A 12,544-nucleotide genomic window follows, 5' to 3' on the forward strand; every position below is an offset into this window, starting at 1 on the left:
TGCTGCGGCGCCCGGGGAGCAGTTGGGGTTCGGTGCCTTGCTCAAGGGCACCTCAGTCGTGGTATTGAAGGTGGGAGAGAGCGCTGTACATTCACTCCCCCCACCTACAATCCCTGCTGGTATGAGACTCCAACCCACAACCTTTGGGTTATGAGTCCGACTCTCTAACCATTAGGCCACGACTTCCCACACACACTCACTTCACTCGTGTGTGAGAGTGAGTGAGTGTGTGTGAGAGTGAGTGAGTGAGTGAGTGAGAGTGAGTGAGCGTGAGAGTGAGTGAGCGTGAGAGTGAGCGAGCGTGAGAGTGAGCGAGCGTGAGAGTGAGCGAGCGTGAGAGTGAGTGTGAGAGTGAGTGAGCATGTGTGTGTGTGAGAGTGAGAGTGTGAGTGAGTGTGCATGTGCGAGTGAGAGTGAGTGTGCATGTGCGAGTGAGTGTGCGAGTGAGAGTGAGTGAGTGCGCGTGTGTGAGTGAGTGTGAGTGAGTGTGAGTGTGTGAGTGAGTGTGAGTGAGAGTGTGTGAGTGAGAGTGAGTGAGTGTGTGAGTGAGAGTGAGTGAGTGTGCGAGTGAGAGTGCGAGTGAGAGTGAGTGTGCGTGTGCGAGTGCATGTGAGAGTGCGTGTGAGTGAGTGTGTGTGAGTGTGAGTGAGTGTGAGTGAGAGTGTGTGAGTGAGTGTGAGTGAGAGTGTGTGAGTGAGAGTGAGTGAGTGTGTGAGTGAGAGTGAGTGAGTGTGCGAGTGAGAGTGCGTGTGCGAGTGAGTGTGCGTGAGAGTGAGTGTGTGAGTGAGAGTGTGTGTGAGAGTGAGAGTGCGTGTGTGAGTGAGAGTGCGTGTGTGAGTGAGAGTGCGTGTGTGAGTGAGAGTGCGTGTGTGAGTGAGAGTGCGTGTGTGAGTGAGAGTGCGTGTGTGAGTGAGAGTGCGTGTGTGAGTGAGAGTGCGTGTGTGAGTGAGAGTGAGTGTGCGTGTGTGAGTGAGTGAGTGCGCGTGTGTGAGTGAGTGCGTGTGAGAGTGAGTGAGCATGTGTGTGTGAGAGTGAGAGTGTGAGTGAGTGTGCATGTGCGAGTGAGAGTGAGTGTGCATGTGCGAGTGAGTGTGCGAGTGAGTGTGCGAGTGAGTGTGCGAGTGAGTGTGCGAGTGAGAGTGCGAGTGCGAGTGAGAGTGCGAGTGAGAGTGCGAGTGCGAGTGAGAGTGCGAGTGAGAGTGCGAGTGGTGTGTGAGTGAGAGTGAGTGTGCGTGTGTGTGTGAGTGAGAGTGAGTGTGCGTGTGTGAGTGAGTGAGTGAGAGTGAGTGTGTGAGTGAGAGTGCGTGTGTGAGTGAGAGTGAGAGTGAGTGTGCGTGTGTGAGTGAGAGTGAGAGTGCGAGTGAGAGTGCGAGTGAGAGTGAGAGTGAGAGTGAGAGTGAGAGTGCGAGTGAGAGTGCGAGTGAGAGTGCGAGTGAGAGCGAGTGAGAGTGTGAGAGTGAGAGAGAGTGAGTGTGTGTGAGAGTGAGTGTGTGAGAGAGTGAGTGTCACCTGCACATGTGAGAGGTCGGACTCCTTGAACTGCTGCAGCACTGACATCGCTCCCTCCTCATTAAACTCCCGCAGCGCATCCAGTGCCCGCTCGTCCAGATCCACGTACGCCACCAGCCCTGAACACACACACACACACACACACACACACACACCATTTAGAAACAAACACCAAACCCTCCTTCATCCATCAAGTCTAGATCAGTGACACTCCAATCTGTCCAGTTCACAAATACACCTTCCTTCAGTTCTGGTTTCATGTGGTCCAGACGGTCCGTCTCACCTGTCTGGAAGATGTTGTCCAGGCTCTCGGCGACCTTCTGCGGCAGACCGGCGTCCAGCAGCGTCTGGTAGTTCTCCGAGTGTGTGGCCGTCACATCCATGGGCTCCTCTTCTTCTTTGAGCAGACCGGAGCTGCCATTCACCTCAGCAGCCATTACTCTGACACACAGACAGCAGACATGAGCGTCAATCACAGCAAACCAGGCTTCTCTACAGGATCACGAAGGAGCTACAGGCAGCGTATGAGGCCCGAGACAAAAGTCTCTAGCTGGGTGAAGGGTAGAAACTGCATTTGGACCAACGAGAAGTCCTGTCCTCGGTACCAGAGGTCTTCTTCTGGCCCTCTAAGAGGCGTCTACGACATTCGTCCACTATTGTGTTCAGAGAGGGGCCCCGCTATAACTGGGCCCTGCTGCTCACTACATACGAATATATAAATACAAACACTTTTATAAATATATCTAGCACTCTAATACATACTGAAGTGTTCATAATGTATCTTTATAGAAATTTAGATTTTATATATACAGATATATAATATGAACATATAATTAAAATACAAACACTTTAATATAAAATGTAAACAATTTATAAATAAGTCTAGAGTAGACAATGTTCTATATAGTGTTTATATATATTCACATAAATTTATATAATTTTATACAAATACATAACCACTTTCATTTTTGTAATTTATATAATTCTTATTTTATTTATATCATATAAACCTTATTTTATTTATATTATAAATCCCTCCCTCTCTCACACACACACACTCTCCCTCTCTCACACACACACACACTCTCTATATATTCAAACACTTTAATATATAAATTAAATATAAATAAACACTTGTGCGTGTGTGTATACACATTATATACAGATTAACATTGAACAAAAATATTAATTAATATATAAATAACTATACACTTTAATATATAAAGTAATTTCACATATATAAATATATATTTGTGTGTGTATGTATAAATGTAACGTATATATACACGCGCGCACACTATGTACACAATCTATATACTGATTGAAAGCCAATTTATATTGTGATTAGTATCCATTAAACATCAGCTCATGATCAGAGAAACAACAAATCACACACACACACACACACACACTCACTCTCCCTCTCTCACACACACACACACTCTCTCTCTCTCTCTCTCTCTCTCTCTCTCTCTCTCTCTCTCTCTCTCTCTCTCTCTCTCTCTCTCTCTCTCTCTCTCTCTCTCTCTCTCTCTCTCTCTCTCTCTCTCTCTCTCTCTCTCTCTCTCTCTCTCTCTCTCTCTCTCTCTCTCTCTCTCTCTCTCTCTCTCTCTCTCTCTCTCTCTCTCTCTCTCTCTCTCTCTCTCTCTCTCTCTCTCTCTCTCTCTCTCTCTCTCTCTCTCTCTCTCTCTCTCTCTCTCTCTCTCTCTCTCTCTCTCTCTCTCTCTCTCTCTCTCTCTCTCTCTCTCTCTCTCTCTCTCTCTCTCTCTCTCTCTCTCTCTCTCTCTCTCTCTCTCTCTCTCTCTCTCTCTCTCTCTCTCTCTCTCTCTCTCTCTCTCTCTCTCTCTCTCTCTCTCTCTCTCTCTCTCTCTCTCTCTCTCTCTCTCTCTCTCTCTCTCTCTCTCTCTCTCTCTCTCTCTCTCTCTCTCTCTCTCTCTCTCTCTCTCTCTCTCTCTCTCTCTCTCTCTCTCTCTCTCTCTCTCTCTCTCTCTCTCTCTCTCTCTCTCTCTCTCTCTCTCTCTCTCTCTCTCTCTCTCTCTCTCTCTCTCTCTCTCTCTCTCTCTCTCTCTCTCTCTCTCTCTCTCTCTCTCTCTCTCTCTCTCTCTCTCTCTCTCTCTCTCTCTCTCTCTCTCTCTCTCTCTCTCTCTCTCTCTCTCTCTCTCTCTCTCTCTCTCTCTCTCTCTCTCTCTCTCTCTCTCTCTCTCTCTCTCTCTCTCTCTCTCTCTCTCTCTCTCTCTCTCTCTCTCTCTCTCTCTCTCTCTCTCTCTCTCTCTCTCTCTCTCTCTCTCTCTCTCTCTCTCTCTCTCTCTCTCTCTCTCTCTCTCTCTCTCTCTCTCTCTCTCTCTCTCTCTCTCTCTCTCTCTCTCTCTCTCTCTCTCTCTCTCTCTCTCTCTCTCTCTCTCTCTCTCTCTCTCTCTCTCTCTCTCTCTCTCTCTCTCTCTCTCTCTCTCTCTCTCTCTCTCTCTCTCTCTCTCTCTCTCTCTCTCTCTCTCTCTCTCTCTCTCTCTCTCTCTCTCTCTCTCTCTCTCTCTCTCTCTCTCTCTCTCTCTCTCTCTCTCTCTCTCTCTCTCTCTCTCTCTCTCTCTCTCTCTCTCTCTCTCTCTCTCTCTCTCTCTCTCTCTCTCTCTCTCTCTCTCTCTCTCTCTCTCTCTCTCTCTCTCTCTCTCTCTCTCTCTCTCTCTCTCTCTCTCTCTCTCTCTCTCTCTCTCTCTCTCTCTCTCTCTCTCTCTCTCTCTCTCTCTCTCTCTCTCTCTCTCTCTCTCTCTCTCTCTCTCTCTCTCTCTCTCTCTCTCTCTCTCTCTCTCTCTCTCTCTCTCTCTCTCTCTCTCTCTCTCTCTCTCTCTCTCTCTCTCTCTCTCTCTCTCTCTCTCTCTCTCTCTCTCTCTCTCTCTCTCTCTCTCTCTCTCTCTCTCTCTCTCTCTCTCTCTCTCTCTCTCTCTCTCTCTCTCTCTCTCTCTCTCTCTCTCTCTCTCTCTCTCTCTCTCTCTCTCTCTCTCTCTCTCTCTCTCTCTCTCTCTCTCTCTCTCTCTCTCTCTCTCTCTCTCTCTCTCTCTCTCTCTCTCTCTCTCTCTCTCTCTCTCTCTCTCTCTCTCTCTCTCTCTCTCTCTCTCTCTCTCTCTCTCTCTCTCTCTCTCTCTCTCTCTCTCTCTCTCTCTCTCTCTCTCTCTCTCTCTCTCTCTCTCTCTCTCTCTCTCTCTCTCTCTCTCTCTCTCTCTCTCTCTCTCTCTCTCTCTCTCTCTCTCTCTCTCTCTCTCTCTCTCTCTCTCTCTCTCTCTCTCTCTCTCTCTCTCTCTCTCTCTCTCTCTCTCTCTCTCTCTCTCTCTCTCTCTCTCTCTCTCTCTCTCTCTCTCTCTCTCTCTCTCTCTCTCTCTCTCTCTCTCTCTCTCTCTCTCTCTCTCTCTCTCTCTCTCTCTCTCTCTCTCTCTCTCTCTCTCTCTCTCTCTCTCTCTCTCTCTCTCTCTCTCTCTCTCTCTCTCTCTCTCTCTCTCTCTCTCTCTCTCTCTCTCTCTCTCTCTCTCTCTCTCTCTCTCTCTCTCTCTCTCTCTCTCTCTCTCTCTCTCTCTCTCTCTCTCTCTCTCTCTCTCTCTCTCTCTCTCTCTCTCTCTCTCTCTCTCTCTCTCTCTCTCTCTCTCTCTCTCTCTCTCTCTCTCTCTCTCTCTCTCTCTCTCTCTCTCTCTCTCTCTCTCTCTCTCTCTCTCTCTCTCTCTCTCTCTCTCTCTCTCTCTCTCTCTCTCTCTCTCTCTCTCTCTCTCTCTCTCTCTCTCTCTCTCTCTCTCTCTCTCTCTCTCTCTCTCTCTCTCTCTCTCTCTCTCTCTCTCTCTCTCTCTCTCTCTCTCTCTCTCTCTCTCTCTCTCTCTCTCTCTCTCTCTCTCTCTCTCTCTCTCTCTCTCTCTCTCTCTCTCTCTCTCTCTCTCTCTCTCTCTCTCTCTCTCTCTCTCTCTCTCTCTCTCTCTCTCTCTCTCTCTCTCTCTCTCTCTCTCTCTCTCTCTCTCTCTCTCTCTCTCTCTCTCTCTCTCTCTCTCTCTCTCTCTCTCTCTCTCTCTCTCTCTCTCTCTCTCTCTCTCTCTCTCTCTCTCTCTCTCTCTCTCTCTCTCTCTCTCTCTCTCTCTCTCTCTCTCTCTCTCTCTCTCTCTCTCTCTCTCTCTCTCTCTCTCTCTCTCTCTCTCTCTCTCTCTCTCTCTCTCTCTCTCTCTCTCTCTCTCTCTCTCTCTCTCTCTCTCTCTCTCTCTCTCTCTCTCTCTCTCTCTCTCTCTCTCTCTCTCTCTCTCTCTCTCTCTCTCTCTCTCTCTCTCTCTCTCTCTCTCTCTCTCTCTCTCTCTCTCTCTCTCTCTCTCTCTCTCTCTCTCTCTCTCTCTCTCTCTCTCTCTCTCTCTCTCTCTCTCTCTCTCTCTCTCTCTCTCTCTCTCTCTCTCTCTCTCTCTCTCTCTCTCTCTCTCTCTCTCTCTCTCTCTCTCTCTCTCTCTCTCTCTCTCTCTCTCTCTCTCTCTCTCTCTCTCTCTCTCTCTCTCTCTCTCTCTCTCTCTCTCTCTCTCTCTCTCTCTCTCTCTCTCTCTCTCTCTCTCTCTCTCTCTCTCTCTCTCTCTCTCTCTCTCTCTCTCTCTCTCTCTCTCTCTCTCTCTCTCTCTCTCTCTCTCTCTCTCTCTCTCTCTCTCTCTCTCTCTCTCTCTCTCTCTCTCTCTCTCTCTCTCTCTCTCTCTCTCTCTCTCTCTCTCTCTCTCTCTCTCTCTCTCTCTCTCTCTCTCTCTCTCTCTCTCTCTCTCTCTCTCTCTCTCTCTCTCTCTCTCTCTCTCTCTCTCTCTCTCTCTCTCTCTCTCTCTCTCTCTCTCTCTCTCTCTCTCTCTCTCTCTCTCTCTCTCTCTCTCTCTCTCTCTCTCTCTCTCTCTCTCTCTCTCTCTCTCTCTCTCTCTCTCTCTCTCTCTCTCTCTCTCTCTCTCTCTCTCTCTCTCTCTCTCTCTCTCTCACACACACACTCTCTCACACACACACACTCTCTCACACACACAGACTCGTGTCGGTGATCCGCCCCCCTCACGCATGAGGCTAGCAGCACGCGATGCTAACGCGCCAGTCTGTGAATGCATTAGCGCTGGTAACGGGCCGTTAGTGATCTCTAGCTCACACGAGACACCCGTTACCCGTCACACCCCCCGCCGCTCGCGTAGAAACCCGTTAGAGCGCCAAACCGGGCAGACGGAGATTCCCGCGCCGCGCGGCCTACAGCAGACAGGCACAATTCAAACCAGACAAACCCGCCAAAAGCGCACTCACCGCGAGTATGTTGAGCGGGCGGCACGAGAGAGCAGCGGAGCGCGCTCAGTCCTGGAGCACGAACGGCGGAACTCACCGAAACACGGTAAAAGCTCTTCAGACGAGCCCACGAGACAGAGCGAGACGGTCCCGTCGCTCAAACAACAGCGCCACTTCCTCGCGCGGCGGACCGGCTGCGTCACCACGCACGCTGCGCGGGAGCGCGTACGTGCGGGGCGGGGCGGGGCTCCGCGTGCACGAGCGATCTGCTGTGTTTACTTCCAGAGCTCCTTCTTCTTCTTCTTCTTCTTCTTCTTCTTCTTCTTCTTCTTCTTCTTCTTCTTCTTCTTCTTCTTCTTCTTCTTCTTCTTCTTCTTCTTCTTCTTCTTCTTCTTCTTCTTGGTGTTTAATGGCGGATGGCATACAACTTTTAGGTGCATTACCGCCACCTACTGATTAGGACCGTACTCTTCACTAAATTCTATTATATAATCCAGTGTCCTTTAAATAACGCATTACAAATTGAAAGTTTTTATCCCCTGATTTATTCCCCAAAATGTTCATCAAGTTAAGTTTTTCTTTATTTTCCTTGAGGAGATCTCAATCATTACATCTGCTCTCTCTCTGAATGACGTGTTTTAATTGTAAGTAAAGATGAGCTTGAATCAGAACATATGCGTGTCCGCGTTGGCTAATGTTCCTCCACCCAGTGCAATGCCAGCACAGTTGCAATCACTTCACCTTTTGTGTAAATTGACAGATTATCTGTGATTCTTTTACTGACTTTCACATTAAATTCTGGGATACTGAATGCCACACCTACTTTGTCTTCCATATTTTTCGATGCATCAGAATATATTTGAACATAACCATAATAATTTTCATGAATGCTTCCAGAGCTCTTGTTCTACAGGATCCTTTAAAGGCTGTTACTTTATCTCTTCAAAAACTTCTAGAATGTTTGCTGCTGCATTCTGCATCTTTAGAATCGTGCTCTTCTGTGTGTGGATAAGTTTGCCTTTGGACGTTGTCTTGCAATGTAATTGTGCAAAATGTGTAATAAATAAAAACACGACTTAATATCAACACTAACGCTTAGATATAAAAAGCCTGAAAACAGAACATATATTGTGCTCTCTAGTTATACACAAGTCGCTCGATGCAAACTCCATTTCTTATAAAGGTTTATGTGTGAAAAGCTAATATGATGAGCGGGAACGGATCTATTTCTCTGCGGAGGGATATTAGAGAAGACTGCTCAAACAGTGTTCACAGGTCAGAATGCGAGAGGAATGTGGCTTCCTCCAATATTCACCGGTTATGGTGAATGACGTCAACTTGACCTTCCAATATGGCGGATGGCTTACGTCAATATGTTCCAATATAAGGCATCTAGGCACACACCCCCCCCACTACACTTCCCGTACGCGTACCCAATCCAGTGCATTCATGTGATGTCCCAATACCTACACAAAAGTCTCTTGGAGCCACGCGAGAGTTCGTGTTTTGCTTTGTTTCTGCAAATTTTGTGCCGTTTTTGCCATTTTCAGGCCTCGTACTTTAACGGACTCCTCCTACAGTTTTAATCGGAGCATCTTCAAATTTGGTGCGGGTAATCGTAGGGCCTTTGCGATGCTAAATTGCGACGATCTTGAGTTTTCGTCGACGGGCGTATCCCTGGCGGCCTTACAAAGTTCGAAGTTCCGCCACGAAACAGGAAGTTGCTGTAACTCAGGCAAACGATGTTCGATCTGCCCCAAACTTCACACGTCTGATAGGCGTTCAGTCCTGAACTAGAGTTGGGTCGTTCTTGAACTAATCTTTAATGTGACTCGGGAAGAACGAGTCGTCTCGGGGAGTGATTCGTTCAGTCGCGCATGCGCAGCATCCTATAGGTTCTGTCCTGGGTTTAGTCCAGTAGTTCACCTCTCGAGTCTTCGGGTTTGAGTCGGTCGTTCATCACGTGACAGCCCCATACGCTCAAACCCGAAGACTCGTCAGATAAGAGCTGAGCTAATCACAGACTGAAGACCCAGCTAAACAATGAATTCATCTTTTCTGTTTCTTATAGCAGTTTTGTATTGTTTGTAGAGTGATCAACGTTTGCGTGAGTAGTAGACATGTTAGGGAACACGTAACATTTTAATTATATTTTGCTAAAATGAACGAAATGACTCGAAAAAAGATTCGTTCACTTTGCTGAACGAGACTCAAAGGTCCGAGTCGGTAAAATGATCCGAACTTCCCATCACTATCCTGAACACATGTCCATATTCAGTTATAGCCATAGCGCCACCTGCTGGCAACAGGAAGTGACAATGTTAACACGGTTATGGACTCTTAGGAGCATATTAAAGTGTCAGCAAGTGCTAAGGCTAGCAACACTTAGCTAAGTGCTAAAGTATGCTATTAATACACAGAAACTGGAAGTTGCTGTAACTCAAGCATGCAGTCAAATCTGATTAAAGTCCTGAAGACATTTACATGCCAATATTCAGTCATAGCGCCACCTACTGGCAGCAGGGATTTTGGCACATATAAATGACTTTGGCATATTCCTCTTATATTTAGCACTTTAAATGCACATTGCTCACCGTTCAGTATTCCTAAGGCCACTGGGGTGCGAGGGCCCTTTCAGTTTAAGTTTATTTTACTAGAGAAAGTTAAGATAAACTAAATTAAAACGAGAAACTAACTGGAAGTAGTTTTTTCCAAGTAACAATTTTTTTTATGTTTTGCATTTAAGAAAGTCAATTTAAGAAAATCAGTTAAAAATTCTATAATGAGCATATTTCACCCAGATATGAAATCCTGTCATTGTTTCAAACATGCATGACTCCGAAACACCATAAACATCACAAAAGTACTGTATGCGGCATGAATGAATCAAAGGTCTGTGCTTCAGATAAACTCAAGAGTGCTTTATTTTTCATGCCAGCAACAGATTGAAATCATTTCAAACGGTTTATTCAACATTGGTTTATTCCTGAAGTATGGAATCATGCGAATGACGGCGGTTACAGAGAGACGGTCTCAGGCACAAGACGTGATGATGATGATGATGGTGGAGCTTCAGTCGTCGTGCTTCAGCTTCCGGATCTTGCCCTTGTGTCTGTCGATCTCTCTCTGCAGACGCTCGATCTCCTTCTTATGATGGTCGATCTCTTCTTCGTGATGATTCTTCAGAGCCATCAGCTGCTCCTTCTCCTTCTGCCTGTGGAAGCGCTTCATCATTAGTTCTGACACGAGTCTGCACCTGCTTGATCTGACTTGCTCGTGTTAGGCGATCTCTTCGAGTCCACAGATAATATGATGTAAAAGATGAGACTGAAACTCACTTGAAGTAGCGCTCCTCCTCCGCGGCCTGCTTCTTCCCGAAGGCTCCTCCAGCTTCCCTCACCGAGCCGCCCGCTCCTCCGCCTTTCCCCGCTCCTCCGCCCAGCTCACCCAGCTGCAGACACACAGACGGCACGGTGTGATAATCGATTAATCGGGCGAGCACGGCTTCGATTAATCTGGTGAGCACTGCTTCGATTAATCGGGCGAGCACTGCTTCGATTAATCGGGCGAGCGCTGTGTCGATTAATCTGGTGAGTACTGTGTCGATTAATCGGGCGAGCACGGCTTCGATTAATCGGGCGAGCGCTGCTTCGATTAATCGGGCGAGCACTGCTTCGATTAATCGGATGAAATCTGAAAACCCGTTCAGTTGAGACCGTTGTAAACATGCTATAATCACACTGACTCTGTTAGAGGAATATTTTAAAGCTTCAACAACCAATTCTTTTGAAAAGCAATTAATCCATCGATTATTTTTTCGATTAATCGCACAAACGAAAAAAGAAAAAAACCCCTGTTATTCTACATTCTTCCCGGTGTTTCCTCCAAACAATGTGTGACTTGAAGGCAATGAGAACAAACACATCTATGTCAGTTGTGTGCAATTAAACATTACGTGCCGTGCAAAAAAAAGGGGTTAAAATGTAAACAGGTGGCTACCAAATAGAAAATTAAAATCACTAAATTAAATTATAAAGAAAAATAAAAGCACAGACCATAAGTTAACTAGTAGGAGGAACACATTCTCATCTGAACATATTACATTTATACTTTTTAGGGGTGTGCGATATTTATCGTCTACGATAATATCGTAATTGTTGTTTTATCTACATGCGAGCTGACATTATCGAGCATGTCACTTATTTTGCGAGAAACAAACAAAAACACCTCTTGAGAGTCCAAAAGCATTGATATTATATAGTTATTTAATATCAGAGTGCTTTCCAGAATATCAGCGTATGAGCGTGATCGCAATCACGATTGATTTTATACAACAGTAACCGCTCAACAAAGAAGAAGCTCTCATCGAGCGAGTTACATTGTAGAAACAATATTGTTATATTAGTTCCAAACGAAGCCGAAGCAGAACATTCGTGCGTCTGGTGTTTCGTTCCTGAACGAATCTGTTAATCATGAAGCAATCATTCAATGATCCATTCATAAAGACAGTGGCTCGCTTCGGTTCTGAACGATTTGAACGAATGAATGATTTAATGAATCACTCATTAAGACAGGGATTTAGCGCCACCTGATGGTGGTTTTAGTGTTATATTTATCCATCACAGGCCTAAACCAGCGCAAAAACACATATCGTTTAAAGTTCATTATCGGAAAACACAAAAAGTCATAAAAAAAAAAAAAAACCTTGCTCCACTTATACATACTCAGAAAGTGTTCACATTCATGCAAAGACCAGTAACGAGTCAGGTGACTATAATTAGGCCACACAGCACTTGAGCACTGGATTTAAAGAAATCATTTTAATTTTAAGAAGTGTTTTCTCAACATTGCGTCAACTACTGATGAACACATTAAAGGGATAGTTCACCCAAAAATGTAAATGTGATGTTTATCTGCTTACCCGCAGGGCATCCGAGATGTAGGTGACTTTGTTTCTTCAGTAGAACACAAACGATGATTTTTAACTTTAACCGTTGCAGTCTGTCAGTCATATAATGCATGGCAATGGTAACAAAATCTATGAGAGTAAAAAAAACATGCGCAGACAAATCCAAATTAAACCCTGCGGCTCGTGATGACACATTGATGTCCTAACACACGAAACGATCGGTTTGTGCCAGAAACCAAACAGTATTTATATCATATTTTACCTCTAATACATAACGTTTATTTGAATGATCACTCAGTGGGTTATTAAACCATGCATTACTACAGCTTTTGAAGGCTTTGTCTTTCTAACACATTAAAATGCATAAATGCACATGATTTCTTATTTACATGTAACATTTAGTCATTTATGCACTATTGCTGTGGTTTCACACAGGCACGAGTGTTTCTCGAACACAGATGAGGCCTGATGCTGAGAGCTTCTGAACCTCACGAGCCTTCAGTAAGTTACCTGATCGGATCCCATCCGGAGCGGCGAGGTGAAATATCCTCTCACAGCTCCTCTGAGCAGCAGTCGAGCCATGCCTGCGACACTAGAAGAGTTTGCCCTTGTGCAGGTCGGAACACGGAAATAAGCGAGCATGGAGCGAACCGGATCAAACAGCGCCGCCTGGCGGCCGGAGAGCAGCCGCACCGCGCATGCGCAGCAGTCATATTTGAATGTTATTTAGTAAAACTATGATTTTCTTTCACAAATATATGTTTAGGCACATTTCTCTGTAACGACAGCACAAAAAAGGTGTTTGTAATTGATATATGAGTATATACAGTATCATATGGATCAGCAGTGGCTATATTAAAACTTTAATTGTTTCTAGCA

General features: G+C 45.9%; 2 protein-coding genes across 3 annotated transcripts in view; both read right to left on the reverse strand.

Moving 5' to 3' along the window:
• The window catches only part of LOC107571276 (heterogeneous nuclear ribonucleoprotein R-like), a 15,785-nt gene extending 8,782 nt beyond the window's left edge, over window positions 1-7,003 (reverse strand). The window contains exons 1-3 of one of the 2 annotated variants that reach the window (XM_016257592.1): window positions 6,854-7,003; window positions 1,793-1,950; window positions 1,510-1,628 (exon numbers count right to left, since the gene is read on the reverse strand). In XM_016257592.1, coding sequence (XP_016113078.1) covers window positions 1,510-1,628; window positions 1,793-1,946 — 273 coding nt within the window. In that variant the 5' untranslated portion in view covers window positions 1,947-1,950; window positions 6,854-7,003. Of the gene's footprint in view, window positions 1-1,509; window positions 1,629-1,792; window positions 1,951-6,777 lie in introns of both variants that reach the window. The other variant, XM_016257591.1, reaches the window with a different exon arrangement.
• A 2,648-nt stretch (window positions 7,004-9,651) lies between these two features.
• atp5if1a (ATP synthase inhibitory factor subunit 1a) lies at window positions 9,652-12,307 on the reverse strand. Its single transcript, XM_016257590.1, has 3 exons — window positions 12,176-12,307; window positions 10,095-10,207; window positions 9,652-9,970 (listed from the first exon to the last, which is right to left on the reverse strand). Exons 1-3 carry the CDS (start codon window positions 12,305-12,307, stop codon window positions 9,829-9,831), a joined length of 387 nt encoding a protein of 128 aa, XP_016113076.1. The 3' UTR covers window positions 9,652-9,828.
• Between the last annotated feature and the right edge of the window lie 237 nt (window positions 12,308-12,544).

This window comes from Sinocyclocheilus grahami, unplaced genomic scaffold (assembly GCF_001515645.1).
Source record: "Sinocyclocheilus grahami isolate Dianchi unplaced genomic scaffold, SAMN03320097.WGS_v1.1 scaffold1574.1, whole genome shotgun sequence".
NCBI lineage: Eukaryota > Metazoa > Chordata > Actinopteri > Cypriniformes > Cyprinidae > Sinocyclocheilus > Sinocyclocheilus grahami.

What these genes read in the sequence shown, in the direction of transcription:
- atp5if1a (XM_016257590.1), bottom strand. Translation starts at nt 12,307, where the DNA reads ATGCTCGCTTATTTCCGTGTTCCGACCTGCACAAGGGCAAACTCTTCT. An exon ending in TCCGGATGGGATCCGATCAG is followed by an intron (nt 10,208 to 12,175) that starts GTAACTTACTGA and finishes GTGTGTCTGCAG; the next exon opens with CTGGGTGAGCTGGGCGGAGG. An exon ending in GAGGAGGAGCGCTACTTCAA is followed by an intron (nt 9,971 to 10,094) that starts GTGAGTTTCAGT and finishes GCGCTTCCACAG; the next exon opens with GCAGAAGGAGAAGGAGCAGC.